At 40.1% G+C, this 24,438-nt stretch overlaps 1 protein-coding gene across 10 annotated transcripts in view; it reads left to right on the top strand.

Moving 5' to 3' along the window:
* PEAK1 (pseudopodium enriched atypical kinase 1) overlaps window positions 1-24,438 on the top strand; it is a 308,265-nt gene that overhangs the window by 270,177 nt on the left and 13,650 nt on the right. For all 10 annotated transcript variants that reach the window (XM_043921880.1, XM_043921873.1, XM_043921874.1 and 7 more), the window contains one exon: window positions 11,091-11,836. In XM_043921880.1, the coding sequence (XP_043777815.1) occupies window positions 11,091-11,836 (746 nt within the window). The remainder of the gene's footprint in view (window positions 1-11,090; window positions 11,837-24,438) is intronic.

Genomic DNA, 24,438 nt, shown 5'->3' with positions numbered 1-24,438 from the left:
GGACTGTAGCCCACCAGGCTCCTCTGTTCATGGAATTTTCCAGGCAAGAATACTGGGGTGGGTTGCTATTTCCTACTCCACTTGATGTTGTAATTATGGAGTAATGTCATCATAAATGGCAGCTTTAAAAAAAAATCGTTCTGAAGAATATATTCATTCATTTACTCAACTAATAATTATTGAGGCACAACAAATAATTCTGTGGGCCAGACATTATGCTACATAATACAAAGTTAATTATTTGAACCAAAGATTAAAGAATCACACATTTTTAGATTATCTGGATATTTTTTAAAAGGGAGAGTGACAGCTTTGAACATTCGTTTGTGCATTTGTTGTACTTCCTAAAAAGTAATTATCTCTATTTAAAAAGAAACCATAGGCTGTGTTCCTATCTTTTAAGTTGGCTGCATTCACAATTTAAAAATAGTTTCCCATGTGTACTGGAATTTGTTGGCAGAGTACAATATTTAAATTACATAGATAACTTACCCCCAAATAAATAATCTCTTGTTCTTGGAGAGGTTCTCACTAATGCAAGCTTTAAAAAACTGAGTCTGTCAGCTGCTACCCCACTGACATTCTTTCAAAGTGGTCCATGCATCTCTTTATTTGAAGCTAAGCCTGAGCCTGAAGTGATCTTGAAGCTTTGTTTTATCATTTGGCGTGAAGCTGATGCCCCTGTGGTTTGCCAGTTGGTGCCTACATTTACCTGTGCTGGAACCTAGCACAGTGGTAATGCCCAGGTAGCTTAGGACCCTTCCTCCTAAGCTCCTGAGGCCTACTGCCAGGGGGTGATGAAGTGAGTGCTGGAGCCCGTCAAGGAGAGGCCACTCATCTGACAAGGCTGGTGCCCAGCGTGTGTGTGGCATCTATTTCCAGTGCATCTTTCCCAGTTTAGTGATGACCGTCTCTTCTGTTGTCCTCTCCCTTCCTGTTCTCATCTGTGTTGTTTGTCATGAGCCCTGGGAAAAGATTCAGCATGAAGACTGAAATTACAGTTTAAGTAGAAAAATATATTCCACTTATTTTGGCTTTAACACTTTCATTTGTTGAGTGCCAGCTGTCTCCTGGGAACCAGGCGAGGCACTGGGAATACTAGTGCATATTTAAAGGGTCAGTCAAAGCCCCTGCCTGGGAGAGTCTCCGAGAAGGTCACTAGTTTTAAGCTCAAAAGAGTAGCTATTTACCAGACTAACAACAAGGGAGAACATTCCACATAGAAGGAAGAGTATGCACAAAGGCCTGAAGCTTGATAGAAAAATGAATGTTTGGTTAACTACAAGTACTTAATTAAAAGTAGCTAAAGTGCAGCGTGAAGGAGGCAGAGTTGACAAAAGGGGGCAGAGTGGAAGAGCAGGGCCAAATCATAAATGGTTTGTATATATCGCAATGAGTGTATCTTTTCTGATAGGAAATGGAGAGCCACGTGATCAGGATTTCTTAAAGATCATTCTGGAAGCTACCTACAGGATGACTGGAGGCAGAGAGACTGACCAGGAGACCATGACATTCCTGTCTTACTGGAATAAGGAGCTAATTGTACTCATAAACACACTGTCTCTGTCTAAATGGGTCATTCTTAAGTGCCTTTAATCCCTGGCACCCTGAGATGATAGTGATTGTCAGGTTTTAAGCAAACATTTTTTGTGATTTTTCCCAAGTGTGTCTTCAAATGATAGTACCTTCCAGTAGATCTCTATAGATGTAATTATTATTTTGAGTTTTTCACTGTATAATCATCTTTAAAATGTTGATGTTTAGAGATAATAGTTTTCTTATTTCTTTTCTATTATTACACCAGTTGTGTAAGTTTTTAGAGCCCATATCAATTATTTTCCTTCCTGAGGAGTTTTAAACACCCTTTTTGCTTCTTTGAAGTAGTGTCAGCAAATTATTGCTTTTTAATCCATCTTTCATCATTTGCTTTTCAAAAAGTGATATAAGGCCTTATTTGTCAGTCTGAAGACATTTTTAAGTGAAGAAAAAGTATAAAGATAGAGTTTAGAAACGCAAAAAGAAAGGAAAGTAGGGATTGAGCATGTTTTAGTCAAACATATTTGTCCAAAAGAACATTTTAGTCTATAGCAAGGCAAGATTTAGAACACATTCTTTTTTTTTTCTTTTCTGTTTAGAGAGCTGGCATGCCACAAAAATGTAGAGTATGTGATGTTATATCAAGCCTGCTGAAAGCGGAGCTTAGTGTCTGGTCCCAGAGGCTTGAGAAGAATGTACAGGATTAAAAGTTTAAAATAAAAACAGCTAAGATACCAAGCTTTTAAAACATTGACCCAGATGATTGGAATTCAGTTAGGAGAACTTGTTTTTCTCAGAAGGAAAGAAAAAACTTAGGACACTTTCAGACTTGGGCAAGTGCCTTGACCTTGCATGGGCTGCAAAATGTTCACGGTTTCATTTGGAATGCAAACGTTTCTGATTCCCATGTGGAAATCTTAGCTCCCAGAAGATCATGTCCCACTGTTTGGAGAGAGAAGCCACTATTAATTATCTTTATGTCCTTGCTGCCTTGGCTGTCCATTTTCATTTTGGAATGATGACCAACTCTGCTGACACTGTCTTTCGGTCTGGCAGCTGTTCCCTGCACACCTGCTGCGTGTCTCATACCGCGCCAGAGGTTCCAAGGGGGTGTAAAAAAACAAAAATACACACGATATACAAAGCCTCAAATGCTATCATATGGTGGAAAGTGGTAAGAGAACACAGGGGAAGAAGTGATGGCTCCCAACTTGGGGGTGAGGAGTAGAGAGGAGGGATAACTTCAGTAGAGATGGGGCGCCCTGGTGGCTCAAATGGTCAAGAGTCTGCCTGCAATGCAGGAGACCCGGGTTCAGAAGATCCTCTGGAGGAGGGTGTGGCAACTCACTCCAGTATTCTTGCCTGGAGAATCTCCATAGACAGAGAAGCCTGGTGGACTACAGTCCATGGGGTCACAAAAGAGTCAGACACGACTGAGTGACTAACACTTTCATTTTCACTTCAGGATGGAAGAACACCTTTACTAAGGCAGAGATATAAAAGTAAAAACAGGGAACCTATTAAAAGAATAGGAATCAAGTGATTCTTGTGGGAGAGTTGATGAGAAATAGTGACAGATAAGACTGATAGCCTTGCCCAACTTCTTCAAGAGTTCAGACTTTATTCTGAAGGTGGTGGGAAGTAGCATGATCAGCCCTCTTGTGTCTCCTCCGATAAGCGTGAAAGAGCTGCTGATGGTGTTAGACCTTGTCTCATCTGTCAGTTCTGAGGTCATTTAAAAGAAAAGGAAAAAGAAAGCACTTTTGGAATTCTTCATTCCTTCTGTTTTCATGACTGTTTGTTCTTATTTAGAAAAAATGAAAAGAAAATGGCCATCCCATAAAGATTCTCATGGGAAGGAGTAAGAATAGGTTCATGTTTCTAGGTTTTGTTTTATGTTCATTATTAATTCATTCCTTCCATTCCTCCCTCAGCCAGACTCTTTGCTTTGTCCTGGGCATATAAATGAGCCAAGTGTCTGCCCTCAATGATTACACCCATGGGGAATTCATATAGGGACACAAGTCAAGTATTCTAAGTGCTTAAGACAGAAATGTTCACATAATACATCTGAGGTCCCCAGGAAGGAGAGGTCAATTTTGCAATTTTGAAGTGGAGTAAGAAACATTCCTCAGAGGCAGAACATTTAAAGATGAGTGGAGAGAGAAAGCATTCCTGGAAGAGGGTCAACAAGAGAACAGACACAGAGCATGAAGTAGCCAAGAGTGCTGGAGAAACCACAAGCAGTTTGGTAGCTCCGATTTAGGACACACGGGAAAATGCTGTGAGAGAAACAGAGCAACCAGAAGCTTTCTTTCTGTGCTGAAGCAACAAAACTCCATCCTTGGGATCAAGTCCAAATTCTCAAGGACAGAATTTTTGAAGTACAAGAGGAGTGCCATGATCAGATTTGGTGTTTGAATAAAGTCTCTAATGGTTAGTGTGGTGAGGGAAGAAAAACTGGAGACAGTGGTTTCAGAAGATTGCCACAGTAGTCAGGCCAGGAAGATAAGCTGCTGGTGCAGTTCACCGCTTCTAACCTTCTGCATCTTCTGAGTCAGCAAATGGAAAATGAAGGTTTATTACAAAGCCTATTTCTGTCATCTTGTAAATAAACTATGGTTCTGACTTCATACATTAGCTGAGGCAAAATAGGGCTGGGACAGCACCAAGAGGGAGGCCTCACCATCACAGGAAGAGTTCAATAAATGCCAAGCCCCTACATCCTTTGTGATGTTAAGAGCACAGAATAATGGGAAGATATGAATGAAACCTGAATTTATGATGGTTTCTAAGACTGAATTGTTGATTTGCTTTAATATTTAGATACAATTTATATACCATAAAATTCACCCTTTTTGAGTGTGCAGTTCAATGAGTTTTAGTTTAATAGAATTTTATGACCACTACCAGTATCTAATTCCAAAACATTTTCATCACCCCAAACAGAATTGTTGCTGCTGTTTAGTTGCTGAGTGTTGTCTGACTCTTTTGCAACCCCGTGGACTGTACCCTGCCAGGTTCCTCTGTACTTTGGATTTCCCAGGCAAGAATGCTAGAATGGGTTACCCATACCCTTCTTCAGGGGATCTTCCCAACCCGGGAATTGAACCTGCCCCTCCTACTTTGGCAGGTGGATTCTTTACCACTGAGCCACCTGGGAAGCCTACCCCAAACAGAAAGCCATTAACAGTTGTTTCCATTCCCCCTTTCCCCTGGCTGTGGCAACCACTAATTTACTTTCTATCTCTATGGATTTATGTGTTTCTAAATATTTCATGTGATATATGGTGTTTTATTACTGGGTTCTCTCACTTAGCATAATGTTTCCAAGGTTCATACAGATTGTAGCACACAACAGGGCTTAATTTCTTTTTATGGCTGAATAATATGAAGCACAAGCTGGAATCAAGATTGCCAGTAGAAATATCAATAACTTCAGATATGCAGATGACACCACCCTTATGGCAGAAAGTGAAGAGGAACTGAAGAGTCTCTTGATGAAAGTGAAAAAGGAGAGTGAAAAAGCTGGCTTAAAACTCAACATTCAAAAAACTAAGATCATGGCATCTGATTCCATCACTTCATGGCAAATAGCTAGAGAAACAATGGAAACAGTGACAGACTTTATTTTCTTGGGCTCCAAAATCACCGCAGGTGGTGACTGCAGCCATGAAATTAAAAGATGCTTGCTCCTTGGAAGAAAAACTATGACCAACATAGACAGCATTTTAAAAAGCAGAGACATTACTTTGCCACCAAAGGTCCATCTAGTCAAAGCTATGGTTTTCCAGTAGTCATGTATGAATGTGAGAGTTGGACTATAAAGAAAGCTGAGTGCCGAAGAATTGATGCTTTTGAACTGTGGTGTTGGAGAAGACTCTTGAGAGTCCCTTGGACTGCAAGGAAATCAAACCAGTCAATCCTTAAGGAAATCATCCCTGAATATTCACTGGAAGGACTGATGCTGAAGCTGAAACTCCAATACTTTGGCCACTTGATGAGAAGAACTGACTCATTGGAAAAGACCCTGATGCTGGGAAAGATTGAGGGCAGGAGGAGAAGGGGACGACAGAGGATGAGATGGTTGGATGGCATCACCAACTCAATGGACATGAGTTTGAGCAAGCTCTGGAAGTTGGTGATGGACAGGGAAGCCTGGTGTGCTGCAGTCCATGGGGTCACAAAGAGTCAGACACGACTGAGCGACTGAACTGAACTGAATATTATGTTGTGTGGCTATGCTACATTTTGTTTATCCATTCATCAGTTGATGCACATTTGAGTTGTTTCCACTTTGGGGCTCTTGTATGCAAATGTTGCCGTGAACATTTGAGTACAAGTTTTTGTGTGGACATATGTTTTCATTTCTCTCAGATATATCCCTAGGATTAGAAATGCTGGATCATGTGTAACTGTTTTACTTTCTGAGTAACTAACAAACCATTTTCATGGTTGCGCCATTTAGATTCCCACTGGCAATGTATGAAGGTTTGAATTTCTGCATATCTTTACTGATACTTGTTCATCTATTTTATTAAAGCTAGCTTAGTGGATATAAAGTGATGTCTTGTGGTTTTGGCATCTCAACTAGTGAGATGCCATTTACCTAGTGAGAAATGCTGAGCATCTTTATACATGCTTTTTGGCTACTTGTATATCTTCTTTGGAGTAATGTCTATGCAGATCATTTGCCTGCTTTTTTAAAAAAATATTTATTTATTTGGCTGCCTTCAGTCTTAGTTGCATCATGTGGGATTGTCTGTTTTAATGCATGGGCTTAGTTGCTCCATGGCATGTGGGATCTTAGTTCCCCAACCAGGGATTGAACCAACATCCCTTTCATTGCAAGGCAGATTCTCAACCACTGTCCCACGAGGGAAGTCCCACTTTGACCACTTTTAATGGGTTATTTATTTTTTCATTGTTAGAGTTATTTATAAATTCTGGATACAAGTCTCTTATTAAATATATCATTTGCTCATATTCTCTCCTATTCTAAGTGTTATGTTTTCACTTTTTTGAAATTGACCTTTGAAGCACAAAAGTTTTTTGTTTTTATGAATTCCAATTTATTTATTTTTGGTTACTTGTGCTTTAGGTATTTTATTTAAGAAGTAATTGTCTGGCCCATGGTCAAAAAATTTTACTCCTATGTTTTCTTCTAGGAGTTTGATAGATTTAGTTTTTAACATTTAGATCTTTCATATATTTTGAGTTAATTTTGTGTATACTATAATGTAGGAGTTCAACTTCATTCTTTTGCATGTGTCCCAGCACCATTTGTTGAAAAGCCTCTCTTTCCTTATTGAATTGTCTTGGCATCCTTCTTGAAAACCAGCCAACTGTACATATAAGAGCTTATTTCTGGACTGTCAATTCTATTCTATCTATCTGTATTTCTATTCTTACGCTGGCCCCATAGTTTTTGGTTGTTGTAGTTGTGAAGTACATTTTGAAGTTGGGAAATGTAGATTCTTTGTTCTGTTTTTCAAAATTTGGGCGGGGAGAGGGCCTCCTTTAGACCTTTTGTGTTTCCATATGAATTTTAGGATCGTTCTGTCAATTTCTGCAAGAAAGCTAGCTGGGGTTTTGATGTGGATGACATTAAATTTTCTGAGGAAAAATTTGAGGAATATTTCCACCTTAACATATAAAGTCTGATCCATGAACATAAAATTTCTTTTTATTTATTTAGATCATTAATGTCTTTCATCAAAGTTTTTAGTGCCCAAGTAGTTTTAGTGTACAAGTCTTACACTTACTTTGCTAAATGTTTTTCTAAATATTTTTTTGATGATATTATAAATGCAGTTGTTTTCTTCATTTAACTTTGGGATTGTTCATTGCTAGTGTATGGAAATACAATTGAGTTTTTATATTGATCATTAGTCCTGCAATCTGTGAACTAGTAAATTAGTTCTCATTTTTTTGTGGACTCTTTAGGCTTTCCTGTGTACAAGATTATGGCATCTGTGAATAGAGATAGTTTTATTTCTTTTCCAACCTGAATGTTTTTATTTCTTTTTTAATTTTTTTTTCATAATTTCCCTGTCTAGTTTCTCCAGTACAATGTAGAATAGAAGAAACAAGAATGGGGATCTTTGTTTTGTTTCTGATCTTAGTGGGGGAAAACCTAGGCTTTTACCATTAAGTATGATTTAGCTTTAGGTTTTTCATAGGCGCCCTGTATCAGAACGAGTATGAGCCCTTCTTTTTCCAGCTTGTTCAGTGTTTTTATCTTGATAAATATTGGGTTTTATGAAATTCTTTTTCTTTTTCCATTGAGCTGACCATGTAAGGTTTTTTCCTCCTCTCTTTATTTTATTTACATTATATATGACATGGATTGGTTTTTAGATATTAAACCAACCTTGCATTTCTGGGATAAATCCAAATTTGTTGTGGTGTCTTAACCTTTTTATGTGTTGCTTGATTCAGTTTGCTAGTATTTTGTGAGGATTTCTCTGTCTAGTAATAAAGGATATTAGTGTATTGGTTTCTTTCTCTTATTTTGTTATATAGGTAATATTGGCCTATCATAGATTTCAAGTTGGTAAGTATTCCTTCCGCTTCTATTTACTGGAAGAGTTAATGAAAAATTGGTTTTAATACTTCTTTAAACATTTTGGTAGAATTCATCAGTGAAGCTGATATGGTCCTAGACTTTTCTTTGTGGGAATTTCATAAATTTCTAATTCAATATCTTTACTTGATATAGGTTCAGTTCAGTTCAGTTCAGTTCAGTCACTCAGTCATGTCCGACTCTTTGCAACCCCATGAATTGCAGCACGCGAGGCCTCCCTGTCCATCACCAACTCCCAGAGTTTACTCAAACCCATGTCCATCGAGTCGGTGATGCCATCCAGCCATCTCATCCTCTGTCATCCCCTTCTCCTCCTGCCCCCAATCCCTCCCAGCATTAGGGTCTTTTCCAATGAGTCAACTCTTCCCATGAGGTGGCCAAAGTATTGGAGTTTCAGCTTCAGCATCAGTCCTTCCAATGAACACCCAAGATTGATCTCCTTTAGGATGGACTGGTTGCATCTCCTTGCAGTCCAAGGGACTCTCAAGAGTCTTCTCCAACGCCATAGTTCAAAATCATCAATTTTTTGGCGCTCAGCTTTCTTCACAGTCCAGCTCTCACATCCACATGACCACTGGAAAAACCATAGCCTTGACTAGACAGACTTTTGTTGGCAAAGTAATGTCTCTGCTTTTTAATATGCTATCTACGTTGGTCATAACTTTCCTTCCAAGGAGTGTCTTTTAATTTCATGGTTGCAATCACCATCTACAGTCATTTTGGAGCCAAAAAAAATAAAGTCTGACACTCTTTCCACTGTCTTCCCATCTATTTCCCATGAAGTGATGGGACCAGATGCTATAATCTTAGTTTTCTGAATGTTGAGCTTTAAGCCAACTTTTTCACTCTCCTCTTTCACTTTCATCAAGAGGCTTTTTAGTTCCTGTTCACTTTCTGCCATAAGGGTGGTGTCATCTGCATATCTGAGGTTATTGATATACTATACAGTTTTGCCTGCTTTTTTCTTTTAGCCCTAAATATTTATTTCTTTAGTCATTCAAGAAATATTTATTAAGCATCTATTATAATTAGGCCCTGTTTCTTAACATGGAGGGTACAACAATGAGTAAAACAAATGTCCTGGCCCTCTTAGAGCTTCACATTCTCATAGTCCTTCTCTCTCTCTGTCTTATGCTGTCTATATATACATATTTTTTATTTATATGTAATGTAGCTCTGTTCTTTGTAAAAGAATATTGCTACATGCCATTTGTGGGGAAAGAGGGTTCTTAGGTTTGCTTATATATTGTCATAGTTTATGTAAACTCTTTAAGTGTTCTTGAAGCAGATTGCATGCATGGGAAATGGAGTATATTATTATTATAATCACAGTTTATATTGGTGCTTCCCCTTGGCATTGCTACAAGGACATGATTTTTAATAAAAACAAACCACCATCCTAAAAAAAAAAAACAAAACCACCATCCTTATTCATTATCATCCTCAAGACTATCCAATGCCTTCTGTTCAGTCTGATCATTAGTAAGAGCATAGTTTCCTAGGCCTGCTATAATAAAGTACCACAAACTGGGGGCTTAAAACAAGATAAATTTATTCTCCTGTAGTTCTGGCAGCTTGGAGCTGAAATTAAGGTGTTACCAAGGCCATGTTCCCTCCGAGATTCTGGGTAGAATCCTCCCTTATTTCTGCTTAGCATCTGGCAGTGGCCATCAGTCCTTAGCACCCCTGGCTTGCAACTGCATTACTCCAAGCAGTGCCTCCGTGATGGCATGGTGTCCTCCCTGTGTCTTCATACGACATTTTCCCCTTCTTATAAGGACACCAGCCATATTGGATTGAGGCCTACCTTAATGACTTCATTAAGAAGTCATTGGATACTTGATTACCTTAAGTTGATTACCTCTACAAAGACTCTATTTTTGAATAAGGTCACATTTAGAAGTACCATAAGTATATTTTGGGGGAGAGGATGTAATTCCACCCATAATAGAGCATTATGCTTTAACTCTGAAATATTAAGTGACTATTTCATTTTAATAACATTACTAATTTTAATAACTTTTATTAAAATTTCATGGTATATTTCTCAGTCTTTAAAAAAAATAATGCCCCATCCCCGTTATAAGGCCTGAAGGTATCATTGATTCATACATACATGTTTCATCTTCTAAGCATAAATTCTGGAAAGGAAACAAAAGTGATTGGTTCTGTAACTGGAGCTTGTTGTCAGAGAAGTTCAAATGCAAGCATCTCTCAAATCACAGTTTATATTCCCCCCCAAATAAAACAGAATCATGTAAGAGTTTGTGGGTGATGTTTGAAACAGCAGTTGCCTGCTCATACACATGGTTTCCCTTACCACAATCTCAGAGATCTTTATACATAGACCAGTTTAAGTGGTGCCAGAATCCTTCTCTGTAGGGAAATGAAATAGCATGGTTTATGAAATTGTGTGTGTTTGGTTTGGATGGAGAATGACAAGTGTTACATACAGTACAATGTAACTTTGGAACAAAGTTAAAAGAATAGAATGGTATCATCTGAGCACCAACCTAGCAGTCTCATTTGCTAATCCCGATTGTTTTTAGTAATGCTCCCAAGTATTTCTTTTTAACCTGCAAATGTTATCATCTCTCTTCTGTCACAGTACAGTTATTTGAGTGTCTGTCACTCCTTAGTATTCTAGTGTGGTGAATACAGCACTCTTGGGGCCACCAGTGGAGAATCTGGATTCCTTCTTGAAAACAAAACCCATCGCTCTGTTCCTATGGCAAGGAAATACTGAGACATTGTTCACATTTGTTGCTCCCATTAGGTCTTGAATTCGACCTTTAAATTTAGCTATTTGTTCTTTGTTTTCTTTTACTGTTTTTGAATTAAGGCGTTGACTTCTTCTATTCTTATGGCTACTACGTTTATTTCTGCCTAAGTTTCAATTATGTAACCAGAAGGAAAATTTTACTTAATTATTCTTTTTTTCTTCTTTCTTTATTTTAAAACAATCCAGGACAATCTAGAGCAGCCATGATACCTCCCAAGCATCCACGGCAGCCTAAGGGAGCTTTGGATGATGCCATCACCTTTGGCGGGAAAACAGACCAAGAAGCACCTAACGCTTTGCAACCAACACCACCCCCCCTGCCAAAGAAAATGATTATAAGAGCCAATACAGAGCCACTCTCCAAAGACCTCCAAAAGTCCCTGGAAACTACCCTTTGTGTCATGGCTAATCCCACCTACGATATCGACCCCAGCTGGGATGCCAGCAGTGCTGGCTCCTCGGTCAGCTATGAACTCAAGGGACTAGACGCTGAGTCTTGTGACTCCTTGGAGAGACCTTTGCACAAGGAGAGACGTGTGCCCTCAGCAGCAAACAGCATCTCCAGCCTAACCACTCTCAGTATTAAGGATAGGTTTTCCAACAGCACAGAGTCCCTGTCCAGCCGGCGGGGTCCCTCCGGTAGACAGGCCCGGAGTATCCAGAAGCCACAGAGACAAGCACTTTATCGAGGACTTGAGAATCGTGAAGAAGTGGTGGGTAAAATCCGAAGCCTTCATACAGATGCTTTGAAGAAACTGGCTGTTAAATGTGAAGACCTCTTCATGGCTGGGCAGAAAGACCAACTCCGTTTTGGGGTAGATAGCTGGTCAGACTTCAGGCTGACCAGTGACAAGCCATGCTGTGAGGCCGGTGATGCAGTTTACTATACAGCTTCATACGCAAAAGATCCACTTAATAACTATGCAGTCAAGGTAAGAAAATATTATAAATCTGATTCTAATCTTCTCCAACACACTGTTATTGAGATGGGTCTGGTTTTTTTTTCCCCTTCTTTCCTCCATTCAGCAAAAACTTATTAAGTATCTGCCTTACACCAGATATTGTAATAGAAGAGGCCTTAACTTATTATCTATTGGAGAAAACATTTTTATAAAGAGACAGACTTATAACACAGTATACTGAATGCTAAGGTAGAAGTTAACAGAATTCTGTGGGAGCTTAGAAGGACCTTAACCCAGACTCTTGATGCTAAAAAATTCTTCTTAAAGTAGGTAATACTTGAGCGAGATTGTTTGCAAAGATTTCCTGTACAAATGAGGTCTATTATGTGCCTTTCACTCTCTATGTTTCTGTCTTTATTCCCTAGCAAATAAGAGACCCTTGTCTATCTCTGCTTTCTAACTCCTCTGCTTCTGAGAGAAATGCTTTTATAGAGGAAGGTGATCAATATTTGTTGATGTACAAGGAACTTTCTCGTGTTATATAATTTAATCTTCACATCAAGTTCATGGGGTTAAGATCTATTTATCCATTTGACAGGTGAGAATAAAGCTTAGGGTCACACAGCTAGCAATTAGTAAAGCTAGGATTTAAACAGATCTCTCTGGCCCCATAGCCTACACTTTTTCTGTTATGTCACATCAATTTCTTATATGTGTATCACCCATTCCAGACAGCCCACTTATTTAAGAAGGCTGAAACTCTTAGCATCAAGAATTCTTGAGCAATTACATTCACTGTAACAGTAAGCCATAGGCTTCATCAATGTCATAAATGAAGCATGGACTTTGAAATTCCAAAGATCTAGGTTCAAATCCTAACTCTTCCACTTAGCTCTGTCACAAGTTACTCATCCGAGTGTCAGTTTCCTCAGCTTTAGAAAGGAATAATAATTGTACCCATTTTATGGGGCTATTTGGCTGCAAGAAAACAAAATACCTAGTGATTGGTATTCATTTCTTTCACTATCCCTTAGCTTCCTCCCTATATTGATTGCCAAGACAGCAACAATCTTTTGAGCCTCAATTTCCTCCTCTTTCAGATGTTTACAACAATGATGACCCATCTACTTTGTGGGATTGAGATTAGGATCAAGTGAGATAATACATGTGAAAGAGTTTCTAAAAACATAAATCTCTATGTAAATATAATGTTGGTTCACCCTTTGCATAGTCCCTTTTTCCAGATTCTATTCACTGGTTCAAAACTAATTAGCATATCTAAATGACTTGTACATGTTAATTTGGCTAGATAGACCAGATGGTATCTTAGTAAATTAATGGATAAGGTAAACGATTGGCCTTACCCGTCTTTCAAGACAGAACATGTATTTGGACCAGATTTTCAGCTGACTGCTCTCTGAATTTGTAGCACCTAAGCCACTTCACTCTGGTGATACTCAGAGTGACCTTGTGCCCCAGCCCACACTTCTTAAATTAAACTGAGGGGTAAACTGCAGAGAGAGAATCTAGATTCAAGTTAATACATTACTGTTGAGTCTAAAAAGGCATGTTGAGATTTTGTGTAGTGTTCAAGAGCCGTTAGACTAGTTGGAGTTATGGGACCTCATTTATCTCGGGCCTGTATTACTACAGGATCGCCAATGCAGGATGAATGCCTATTTCAGAAAGGAACATTGAACTATCTGTTCTTTCAAAACAACTGAGAAGTAGGGCTTGACTAACTTTATGTATTATTGCTGTGCAATCTTGTCTCTTTCCCAAATCAATGGCCTGGTATTGATTTCTTTGCTTGTAATGATGCAAAAGCAATCTCCAAAGAACAGGTGGCAAGTGGTTATATACTGAGAGTTGTTGGCAGGTTTGGGAAAGGATGTTTTACACTAAATGGTGAATATAAATGTCTATTTGAAGACCCTCTAGGCATTTCTAGAAGTACCCAATTGATAGTACAACCTTAAAGGAATAAGCTACTAGGATACTGTGAGCCCTACCTTTGCAGAAATAAACAAAAAAGACTAGCAGTTGGCTCATACAAACAACTTTTTACTGTTTGTCTTCTTAAAATCATCCCTGTCCATACTAATGAAATTTAAGAGTGACCAGGCAGGTACAACTCTCTCTTTTTTAATTGATGTATAGTTGATTTGGACTTCCCTGGGGCTCAGACAGTAAAGCGTCTGCCTATAATGTGGGAGACCCGGGTTCGATCCCTGGGTCGGAAAGATCCTCTGTAGGAGGAAATGGCAACCCACTCCAGTACTCTTGCCTGGAAAATCCCATGGACGGAGGAGCGTGGTAGGCTACAGTCCATGGGGTCGCAAAGAGTCGGACACGACTGAGTGACTTCACACACTCACGTAGTTGATTTACAATGTGTTAATTCCTGCTATACAGCAAGATGATTCAGTTATACCTATATATGCATTTTTTAATATTGTTTTCCACCGTGGTTTATCCCAGGATGTTAAATATAGTTCCCTGTGCTATATAGTAGAACCTTGTTGTCCATCCATTCCATATGCAATACTTTGCATCTACTAACCCCAAACTCCCAGTCTATCCCTCCCTCACTCCACCCCCACACACATACACCCCACACCACAAGTCTGTTCTTTATGTCTGTTAAAGAGACTAAAAGATCTTTTAAAATGTTACAAAAGGAAGTTGGCGCTGGAATTTAATAATTTGAAAGTCAAAGGATACTGCTCTTTAAATACCACTGCTCCTTAAATACCAAATCCACTGTGGTGACAGAGCATTAAGATCTTAACTTTGGGTGTTGTCTTAGTTTGCTCAGGCTGCCATAACAAAATACTAAGAATGGATGACTTAAACAACATAAATTTATTTTCTCACAGTTCTGAGTGCTGGAAAGTCCAAGATCAAGGTTCCAACTGATTTAGTTTCTAGTGAGGGCTCCCTTTCTGCCTTGCAGATGGCTGCCTTCTTTCTAATTCCTCACACGGCTCAGGGGGTTGGAGCTCTTTCGTGTCTCTTCTTATGCATACTAAGTCACTTTAGTCGTGTCCAACTCTGTGCGACCCTGTGGACTGTAGCCCGCCAGGCTGCTCTGTCCATGAGACTCTCCTGCTGTGTCCTCCTCCAAGGGATCTTCCCAACCAGGGATTGAACCCGCATCTCTTATGTCTCCTGCATTGGTAGACAGGTTATTTACCGCTAGGGCCACCTGTGTCTCTTCTTATAAGGACACTAATCCATATCAAGGCCCCACCCATTTACTCTCAGTTAACTCTAATTGCTTCTTTATAGGTCCTATCTCCAAATATAGTTAACACTGGAGGTTAACACATCAACATATGCATTTGAGGGTTCATGATTCAGTCCATAACATTCTGCCCCTGACCCCCACAAAAATTCTTGTTCTTATCACATGCAAAATATGTTCAATCCATCCTAACAGCCCCATAGGTAACTCATTCTAGCATCAACTCAAGTCCAAAGTCTCATCTAAATATCATAGAAATCAGATACGTGTAAAACTCAAGGTCTTATAAATCCTGAGGCAAATTGCCTCCTCAACTATAAACCTATGAAACTAGTCAAGTTATATGCTCCCAAAATACAGTGGTGGGCAAGCATGGGATAAACTGTCCCATTCTAAAAGGGAGAAATCAGAAGGAAGGAGGGAATGATGGGCTCCAGCAAGCCCAAAATCTTGCAAGACAAATTCCATTAGATATTAAGGCTCCAGAACAATCCTCTTGGACTCAGTACTCTGTCTTTCAGGCCCACTGGGGTGACAGAATCATCTGTGTCTCTGCTGGGCACCCTTATCCTTTGGGTTTTTGTAAGGACCCGCCCACATGACTGCCAGGGCAGCCTGCCCCTGAGCCTCTGGGCAGGTTCGTCCTGGCCTTCCCAATCTGGAGAGGCAACCCGGCCCTTCAAAACCAAGGAGGAAACAGCCTTGCTTCTGGGCCTGTGGTGGGAGTAGCAGCCCTGTGGTGATCCCTGAAACACCTTTTCAGGGTCATTCTTCCCTCTCCTTAAAGAACAGTGCACGTTCACAGCTAAATAGCTCTATGATCCACTCCTGGAGAATCCATTAGCCTTCCTTCATTCCACCCAGCTTTCTCTGTCCCTTTAGTTCAAACTGACAGTGCCTTTCCCGGTGTAACCCCATCTCTATTTCTGGCTTCTGCTGAGATGGCTGATTAAGTCCACGAGTCACAGTCTGTCTCCTTATCAAATGGCTGTTCTGCTACACCCTTAGTATTCTCTTTAGAACAAGTTTTCTAATTTTTTGTGGTGTGGGTAGGCTGAGAGTTTTCTAAATCTTCAAATTCTGGTTCCTTGTTGCTTAACAATTCCTTCTTCAACTCTTTCTCCCTCTGCACTTAACTATAAGCAGTCAAAAGGAAGCAAGTTGTTCCTTTAATACTTTGTCTCTCAGCTAAATATCCAATTTCATTACTCATAAGTTCTGCCTTAACAAAATGCTGGAACAGAGTTTAGCCAAGTTCTTTGCCATTTTTTAAGAAATCTCACCTTTTTTCCTAGTTTCTAATGAATGTTCCTCATTTCTGAGACCTCACCAGAATCACCCTTAATGTCCATATTTCTAGCAACAGTCTGTTCATAAGTTTCTAAGCTTTTTCTATCATGACTTTTAAAACTCTTTCAGCTTCTACCCAATTCTAAAGCTACTTCTTCTGCATTTTGGAACACTGCTTACAGCAGTACCCTACTTCTCAGCAACAAAATCTTTGTCTGCTTGGGCCACCATAACAAAATACCATAGACTGGATATATTTTCTCCTAGTTTTGGAGACTGGAAAGGAAGATTCTCTTCCTGGCTTCTTGCTGTGTCCTTATGTCCGCACTTGGGAGGGTAGGGGAGAGAGTATGTCACATTGGGTGTTGGGGCTTTAACATGTGAGTCTTGAGAAGACACAACTCAGTTCATAGCTTTATTCTGTTTTCCATTCAATGTGACTATCTTTATGATTTTCCTTGGTCTTAAACTAAAAGACATCACAATATAGAATAAAGAAAAGTAGTCAACTAATGTAAGTGCAGATTCTCTATCTGTCATTGTGTATACCCAAGCAAGTCATATAACCTCTCTTGATTTTCACTGCCCTACCTACCTCATGAGATTGTTATATGTATAGGTGTTTATGTAGTGAAACTGTTTTTGTAAATTATGAAGTATATATAAAATAAAATAATGCATTAGTGTTTTTAACAATAATAGAAAGTTACTTCTCAACATTCTTTTGGTCATTCACTATTATTCTTCATTAATATTAGGCACTAGCCTGAGCATATTTTAATAGGCTCTGCATTCCTTAAATTTATGAGAGAAAGCTACTAAGTGTAACAATCCTTCAGAATTTTAGTACTGCCAAAAACTGGAAACGAACTAAGTGCCTGATATTAAGGAAACAATGTAATAAATTATGGTGTATTAGCCCAATGAAATGTTTTCAGCAATTAAAAATTTTATTATGAAGATTATTTAAAATCATGGAAAACATTTTTTACATTGATTAAATGTCACATTAGAATAACAGAATACCAAATACTGTAACCATAACTTAAAAAAAGAATTGACCTACAAAATGGTAATATATAAATGATTTCTATGTTAGAGGAGTAATGATTATAGACAGTTTTTATTTTGTTTAAAAAATGATGTCATAATGTCTTTTCAGTAAAAAAAACTAAGGAATTGAAGATTATGGATTATTTGATAGTGAGCTTCTTGAAGACACAGGTGTCCTTACTTATTATCTCTATTGTCCCATCCTCTGAACACAAATTATAAATAGCTCCTGCTTCATGCTACCCAGCTTTGCACTCACCAGTTCCTCTCTTTGGACTGCTTTTCTGGGAAGAGCACTGTCTGTACAGGTAACCTATTTCAGAATCACCTGTGGGATCCTCATTAAAAATGTGCTTGCCTTGATCCCATCTCACACCTACAGAATCAGCATTTCTGGAAGTGAGGCCTGGGCAACTACACTGTTAAGCACCTTCAGGTGGTTCCTCCACAATATTTCAGGACTGTTGATATAGCAGTTAAGAATTTAGATTGTTGTCAGAAAGACTCGTGTTTAAATTTGTACTTTAGCTTTCTTATGAGCTGTGTTACCTTGGCCCAGTTACTTGCCTTTTCTAAGCCCATTATCTTTATTTGTAAAATGGAGAAAATACTGCATTCTCCCTAAAGCCGTTGTGAAAAATCACAAGAGTCAGTTGTACCTAGAGATGTATATAGTACTCAGAGCATCATTTGACACAGAGTAAGTATTCAGTAAATGATAGCTTCTCATTCCACCACTCCCTTCTCGTGTACCTAGAAAACCCCTCACTTAGTCATGTCCTGCTCTTTGCCACCCCACTGACTGTAACTCACCAGGCTCCTCTGTCCATGGGATTCTCCAGGCAAGAATACTGGAGTGGGTGGCTGTTCCTCTCCCCAGGGGATCTTCCCCACCCAGGGATCAAACCTGCATCTCCTACATTGCAGGCAGATTCTTTACCATCTGAACCACTAGGGAAGCCCAGAAAACTCCTATATTTTCTTAAGGAATCCAGCTCTGTGAATTTTTTTCTCTGATCTTCTGAGAATATGTTGATGGCTCCTCTCTGTGTGCCTACTCTGTATGTAGTGGATTTCTCTACTACTGTTCTATCATGCTACAGTTCTATAGTACTGTGCTGTGCTATGCTAAGTCACTTCAGGCATGTCTGACTCTTTGCGACCCTATGGACTGTAGCCCCCCAGGTTCCTCTGCCCGTGGGATTCTCCTGGCAAGAATACTGGAGTGGGTTGCCATGCCCTCCTCCAGGGAATCTTCCCTACCCAGGGATTGAACCTGCGTCTCTTATGTTGCCTGCATTTGCAGGCAGGCTCTTTACCACTTGCACCACCTGAGAAGCCCATTCAATACTACCATTACCCAATTAAAGTAACATGCCTCCCCTCCCCACTGTTATACTTGAGTTCCCTGCAGCAGGGAACATGGCTTGCTAATCCATATATCTTTATTATATTATTAATCTAATATCCTTAGCATTAGACAGCATTATATACTAATATAATAATGTTGCATACATAGTGGGCATTCAATAAATATTACTTGACCTTTCAGCAAACATTGACTGTATAAAACATTGTAATATCTGCATGCATTTACAGAAATACATATGAATAAGGCAAAAGCCTTGCCCTCAAAGAGCATGTATTCCGGTGGGAAAGACAAAGGCATAAGTAACTTTTAAACAAGACATTATAGTAAAGGTTAAGAGTGGTGTGAAGATGTAAAGATAAAGATTAATAAATGAAAGAAGTCATTTTAACATTCTTAAATCTCAGGGCCAACAAAAAAGGGCCTCTAGTGTCTACTTCACATTATTCTTAGGGGTAAATACAGTATATGGAGAGAATAGTGGAAAATGGAGATGGGAAGATTTGGGGCCAAATTTAGAGGCTTTGATTGATGAGCTTAAGAGGTTAGGCTTTATTCTGTGTTTTGTGGGAAACCATTAAGGATTTTTAAACAGAGAGATAACAAGATTAATGATTTTAGAGATTAATGGTTTTAGAAATAAACTGTGGTGGAAAAGTTCAGAAGCATTAGAAGCAGGGAAGCCAGTCATTATGCTATTGCAACAGTCCAGGTAAGTAATGATGAGATCTTGCAATAAGACCATCAAAAAAAAGGGACAGATGGTGAAGGAGCTGAGGCAGGCAGTCGACCATCTCTGGTGAGTGCCTGGATGTAGGATGAGGGCCCTGATGCTAAGATTTCATGAAGGAGCAACCCCAGGAGGATGGTGATGCCATTAACTGAAATATGAATCAGAAAAGCCAGAAAGATGAGCTCTCTGTGTAGTGTGCCCATGGGACAGCCAAATCAAAAGAAAATGTGTAGCCAGATAAAAACATGAGTTTGGTACTCAGAAGAGAGGTCAAGGTTACCTAGTGCTCTCATCAACTTGATTTAGTTCAAACTGGGAATGTGTGATATTGTAGTGGTAGAGTCTGCATATTGGGAAAAGGCCCACACAGCTAAGTGACCTAAAGCAGGAGAATTTGAAAGGGATATAGCAAAGGACAAGAACCCACAGATCAGAGTTGAAGATTCAGGAAGGTTTGAGCAATATAAGGAGAAGGCAGGAGTTGAATCTCTGGTAAACCTTAAAAAAAAAAAAAATACAGTCTTGGTAGCAGTGGAAGTGGATATCAAATGCAGTGAGTTAGGGAAGTGTGGAACAGGGAGGGTGAGGAGACTAGTGAGCATAGTGCATTTTTAAGAGTTTTGGTGAAGAAAAGACCACATTGATTCCTAGACAGTATTTAACCTTCAGCTCCGGTTTGTGTCATTCATGTCTCCTTTTATCCCCTCATCACCATTTGGTGAGCCACCATGCAGTAGGTTGGACCGTCTGTCTCTGTGGCTGCATGTTGGCTGGCCTCCAGCCCTTAACTTCCCTGTTCTAAATAAAATCCACCTTACTTTTGCCACCTTTCAAAGAATCTGGGTAGCCACTGAACAAACATGTAATCTTCAAAGTACACTCTTCAACTTTGAAAGGGCAGGCCTTCATCATTGCAAACAGGAAGAACCTGAGAACAGAGAGGAACAATTACTTTTGCATATCGTCATCAACTTTTATGGCAGGCTGCCTCTTCATTCCTACATGGAACTTGTCCTATTAGATCATACCTGAGTCAGTGGATTGGCCCTGCTGTTCCTCAGTGTTATCCTTGAGTGGACAAATGACGGCTTTTTGCCTAGAAGCAGGGTGGACAGTTGGTAAAATTATGGCTCAGTGTCCGTGGGACATTCTTTTTTCACTGTTGTTATGAGATCATTTTCTAACAAATGCTGCTATGTGAGACCACATGAGAAATTGATGAAATTACCTTGAGGAAGGCAATGAATATCTTTTATAAGCAAAAGTATACATTTTCGACTTATTTTTGCAGCAGTTCCAACTCTGTGGTCGTAGGTATCTTCTTTTTTTAAAGTAGTCCTGGTCTTTGTTCTCGCAGAGAGAGCACACAAAGCTCAGTGAAGGTGTTCACTTCCCTGTCGCAGCAGTGGAGCAGCTTCCTTTCTTCCAGCTATGCCGAGAATCTTGTTAAGAGCTTGTAATAAAGTAGAGGTGAACTGTGGAGACCAACATCTTTTATTGCATTTTGGCTCTAGAGTCTCCGTTGATCTCATTTGGGTGGTTGCTGAGAAAGCAAGACAGTAAATGAAAAAGCATTAATAGGAATAACTGGGGTTGGTAGGAATTTACCACTAGTTCAGACTATAGGATCAGGCAGTTAATTGCTGGCTTAGTGACAAGGAACCAACTACAGAGAGGAAACCATTTTCATTTTCATAATGCAACACACAATGTGCCCAACGTTGGACCTTCCCAGAAAGCGACTGATCAGCAGCCAGCTCTACAGACTCATAGCCACCCTAGGTCAGTGTCCACTATGTTTCACTGCTGAATGCATACAGAAGTGCCTTAAAGTCTCTACTGGACGTTGGTTTCGAAAGGGGAGGTGTACTCATGTAAACCAAGAATCAAAATGAACTGTCTAGTGGGAAAACAGCCACAGCTTTAATTAATGAAGTGACAGGACACAGCTGAGAATTATAAATTGGGATTCAAACTAATATAATTCCTAATCTGGACCCTCAGCTGGTTGTTCAACTGGTTTGTGCCTCAGTTTCTCCAGTGTGATCATCCTGGGTGTCACCTGGTCAGCCTAAATGACTGGCTCAGGAACACACATGAATTTCTTTTGCTCCATATGCTGAGTGGGAGCATAAAAAGAGTTCAGTGAGTACAAATCACAAATAAAATAGTGAAATCTTATACAGTTGCCTTCTTGAATTTCTTTTCTAGACTCCCAAATATTGGGGGGGAGCATGTGAACATTTTTACAGCAAGTCAAGCTGTAAAATACCTGGCCTACCTGACAGATCTCATAGCAGATTTCTACAGCATGGAGTTCTGATTCCTGGGGATCCAGACAGTATTTATATAGTAAACACTTAATCCATTTTGAATATGATTGTAACAGCATTGAGCATGTGTGGTCTTAGCTCTGCAGCAGCAACTAAGGCAGTACTCCTTCCGGGCAGATCAAAGAATTGAGATCTATCAGTGATCAGCCTGTATTCTCAGAGTGAGGTCATACCAAATAATGAATATCAATTTAGAATTTGCCACTTTTCATTCTTCGCCCTTTCCCATATGCTGTTGTGCTTTGGGGTAATGTGACAGAATAGCACAGATGGTATACTGTGTGTGCAGTCGTCAGCATGTCTCATTTTTGTCCCTCTGCCATTCATTCCCCACAACATCATCTCACTTAAGGTTCACTGAGGTCCTGTAAAGTGCACAGAGCAAGCTGGAAATGGGAATCCCTGCTGATAAAGTGGAAGTCGGCTGAAGGCACACTAGGCCAACTGGGCCCATAATAGAAAAATAAAAGCCAATGTAGAATATTTTTGAAGAGTCCTGTATTTTATACTTATTGCTTCCTTTGGAGAAAAGAGAAAATTGAATGGAATGACAAAGAGCAGTGTTGTTTTGTGAGGGTTTGTACAGCACAAAACCCCTGGGCCTCCAGGGCAGCCTGGACTCAGCAGACAGCCCCCATTGTTCAGATATGACTCATTTGTGTAGTCAGGTCATGAGCGTTTATTACCCAGATTTGTCTGCCCTTGCCCCCTCCCCATCAGCTTGCCAGCTTCCATCTGTTTCATAAGAGCTAATCATATATTCTCGCTGTTCTGAGTAAATGAGCTTCATGGCCACACCAGGTCAGATGTCGCCGCTGTCAGTATTTGTGTGGCCACACTGAGCGTGCACCAGGTGCCTGGCTCTGTGCTGGACCCGAAGGTGCACATACCTGCTCTTAAGACAGACAAAAGCTGTGACAGCTGTGATAATGGAGACATGTACATGAGAGGTAGCTAAACACAGAAGGAGATCTGGGGCACTTAACACTTTCTGTCTTTGGCACACATGACGCATGTGAGGACTTGAAAGAAAAAAATAAGGGGAATCCTTCAGGCAGATGGGGGGAGAAGAGGAGCCTCAATCAGAGAGAACCCCTGGAGGGTAGGATTAGGGCGCTGGCTGCAGGGAGTTCAGTGTGGCAAAAGTAGGAGACAGGGGAGAAATAAGCCTGGTAAGGGAAGCCAGGCCAGGACTTTATCCTCTGGAGATAATGGGGAACCCCTAGGAAGTTTATTCGATTTTTTTTTGAAAGGTGGCCCTTGTGGCTACGTAAAAGGTATATTTGAGGGAAATCACGTGAGAGTCGAGTCGGGGAGACCAGTTGGAAATCTTTGGTAGCAGACCAGCAAGTGATAATGGTAGCCATAGAGATGGAGAAAAGAGAATTTGAAAGCATATGGGAACAAAAGCAGTCGAAGCTGGTGATTAACGAGATGCAAGGAATGAGGATGAAGGAGAAACCCAGAGTGAACTTGATAACTCATCTAGATGCTGGGGCAGATAACAGGGCCATTCACCAAAAGTAGGCATACTACAACAGGAAATTTTGGTGGGAAAAAGTTCAGGTTTGGTTATGTTGAGTTTAAGGCATCTATCTATAGGATGGGACATATATGGAGAAAAATCAAGTAGGCCCTTGTATGGATAAATCTGAAGCTCAAAGGTAAGTTTGGATCGCAAATGTAGATGTGGAAGTCAGCAGTATATCACGATGGTTGAAGCCATGAGCTTCCTGAAGGGAGAGTGTCAATGAGAAAAGAGAGCAGACCCCTCAAACACCAGCATTTCAGAAAGCCTTTGGGAGGAAGGGACAAGTAAGTAAGAACTGATAATACCACTCCCCATTCAACAACTGATTTATTCCACAGCCATCCAGTTTTGCCAAATGTCCACCTTCCCCCCACCCTACCTTCCTACTTCATTGCCTTAAACTGAGTATCTATTCCACTCCCCAGTACTGAAAGGGTGGAAGGTGTACACCTTCATTACAGGTCCCAGGCATTGTGGGCATTCTGACAGTGTCAGTAGCATTAGACACATAACCTTGTCTTCTCTGTCCAAGCTGCTTTTAGTGAGGCTTTCCAGTCAAAGCCCCCCACAGTCTACTTTTTTAAAGTTAGCTATCTAGCTAGATTAAGATTATTATAACAAACATAAATGCTCTATAATGGCAAGTTTGCCTCAACGGCATGCAGAGTAGTTGCCAGGAGCAACACAGAAAATGAGCTCCTGTGTTGAAATGAACGTTTGGAATTAAACTTCCCAGGTTGTGTGTGGGGAATCCATTGTCAGCCCTGTTTCCCCACTAAGGTCAGGCTTGTGTGAGGGTTATGGGCATTGACTCGGGTCTAAGAAGGTCTTAGAAGAGATTAACTTGGCTCTGATTCTGGAAGCATTTTTTCCCCCCATTTTCTAACAGGCAATTTGCCTGTGGTTAAGGAGTTCCCACTGTATCTGGGGGCTCTGGGCTGGTGCTTCAGGATGCCTTGTTCTCCAGACAGGACGTCCTTGAGGAGCCGTCATATACTTGTTTGAATGCTCAATTGATGGGAATCAGTATTTCTCCTCTCCTCTGTTCTCACTCGTCTTGATTAACTCAAACAAGC

This window comes from Cervus elaphus, chromosome 13 (assembly GCF_910594005.1).
Source record: "Cervus elaphus chromosome 13, mCerEla1.1, whole genome shotgun sequence".
Lineage (NCBI taxonomy): Eukaryota > Metazoa > Chordata > Mammalia > Artiodactyla > Cervidae > Cervus > Cervus elaphus.
Note: the sequence above shows the minus strand (reverse complement) of the source record. Positions and strands in the feature narration are given on the sequence as shown.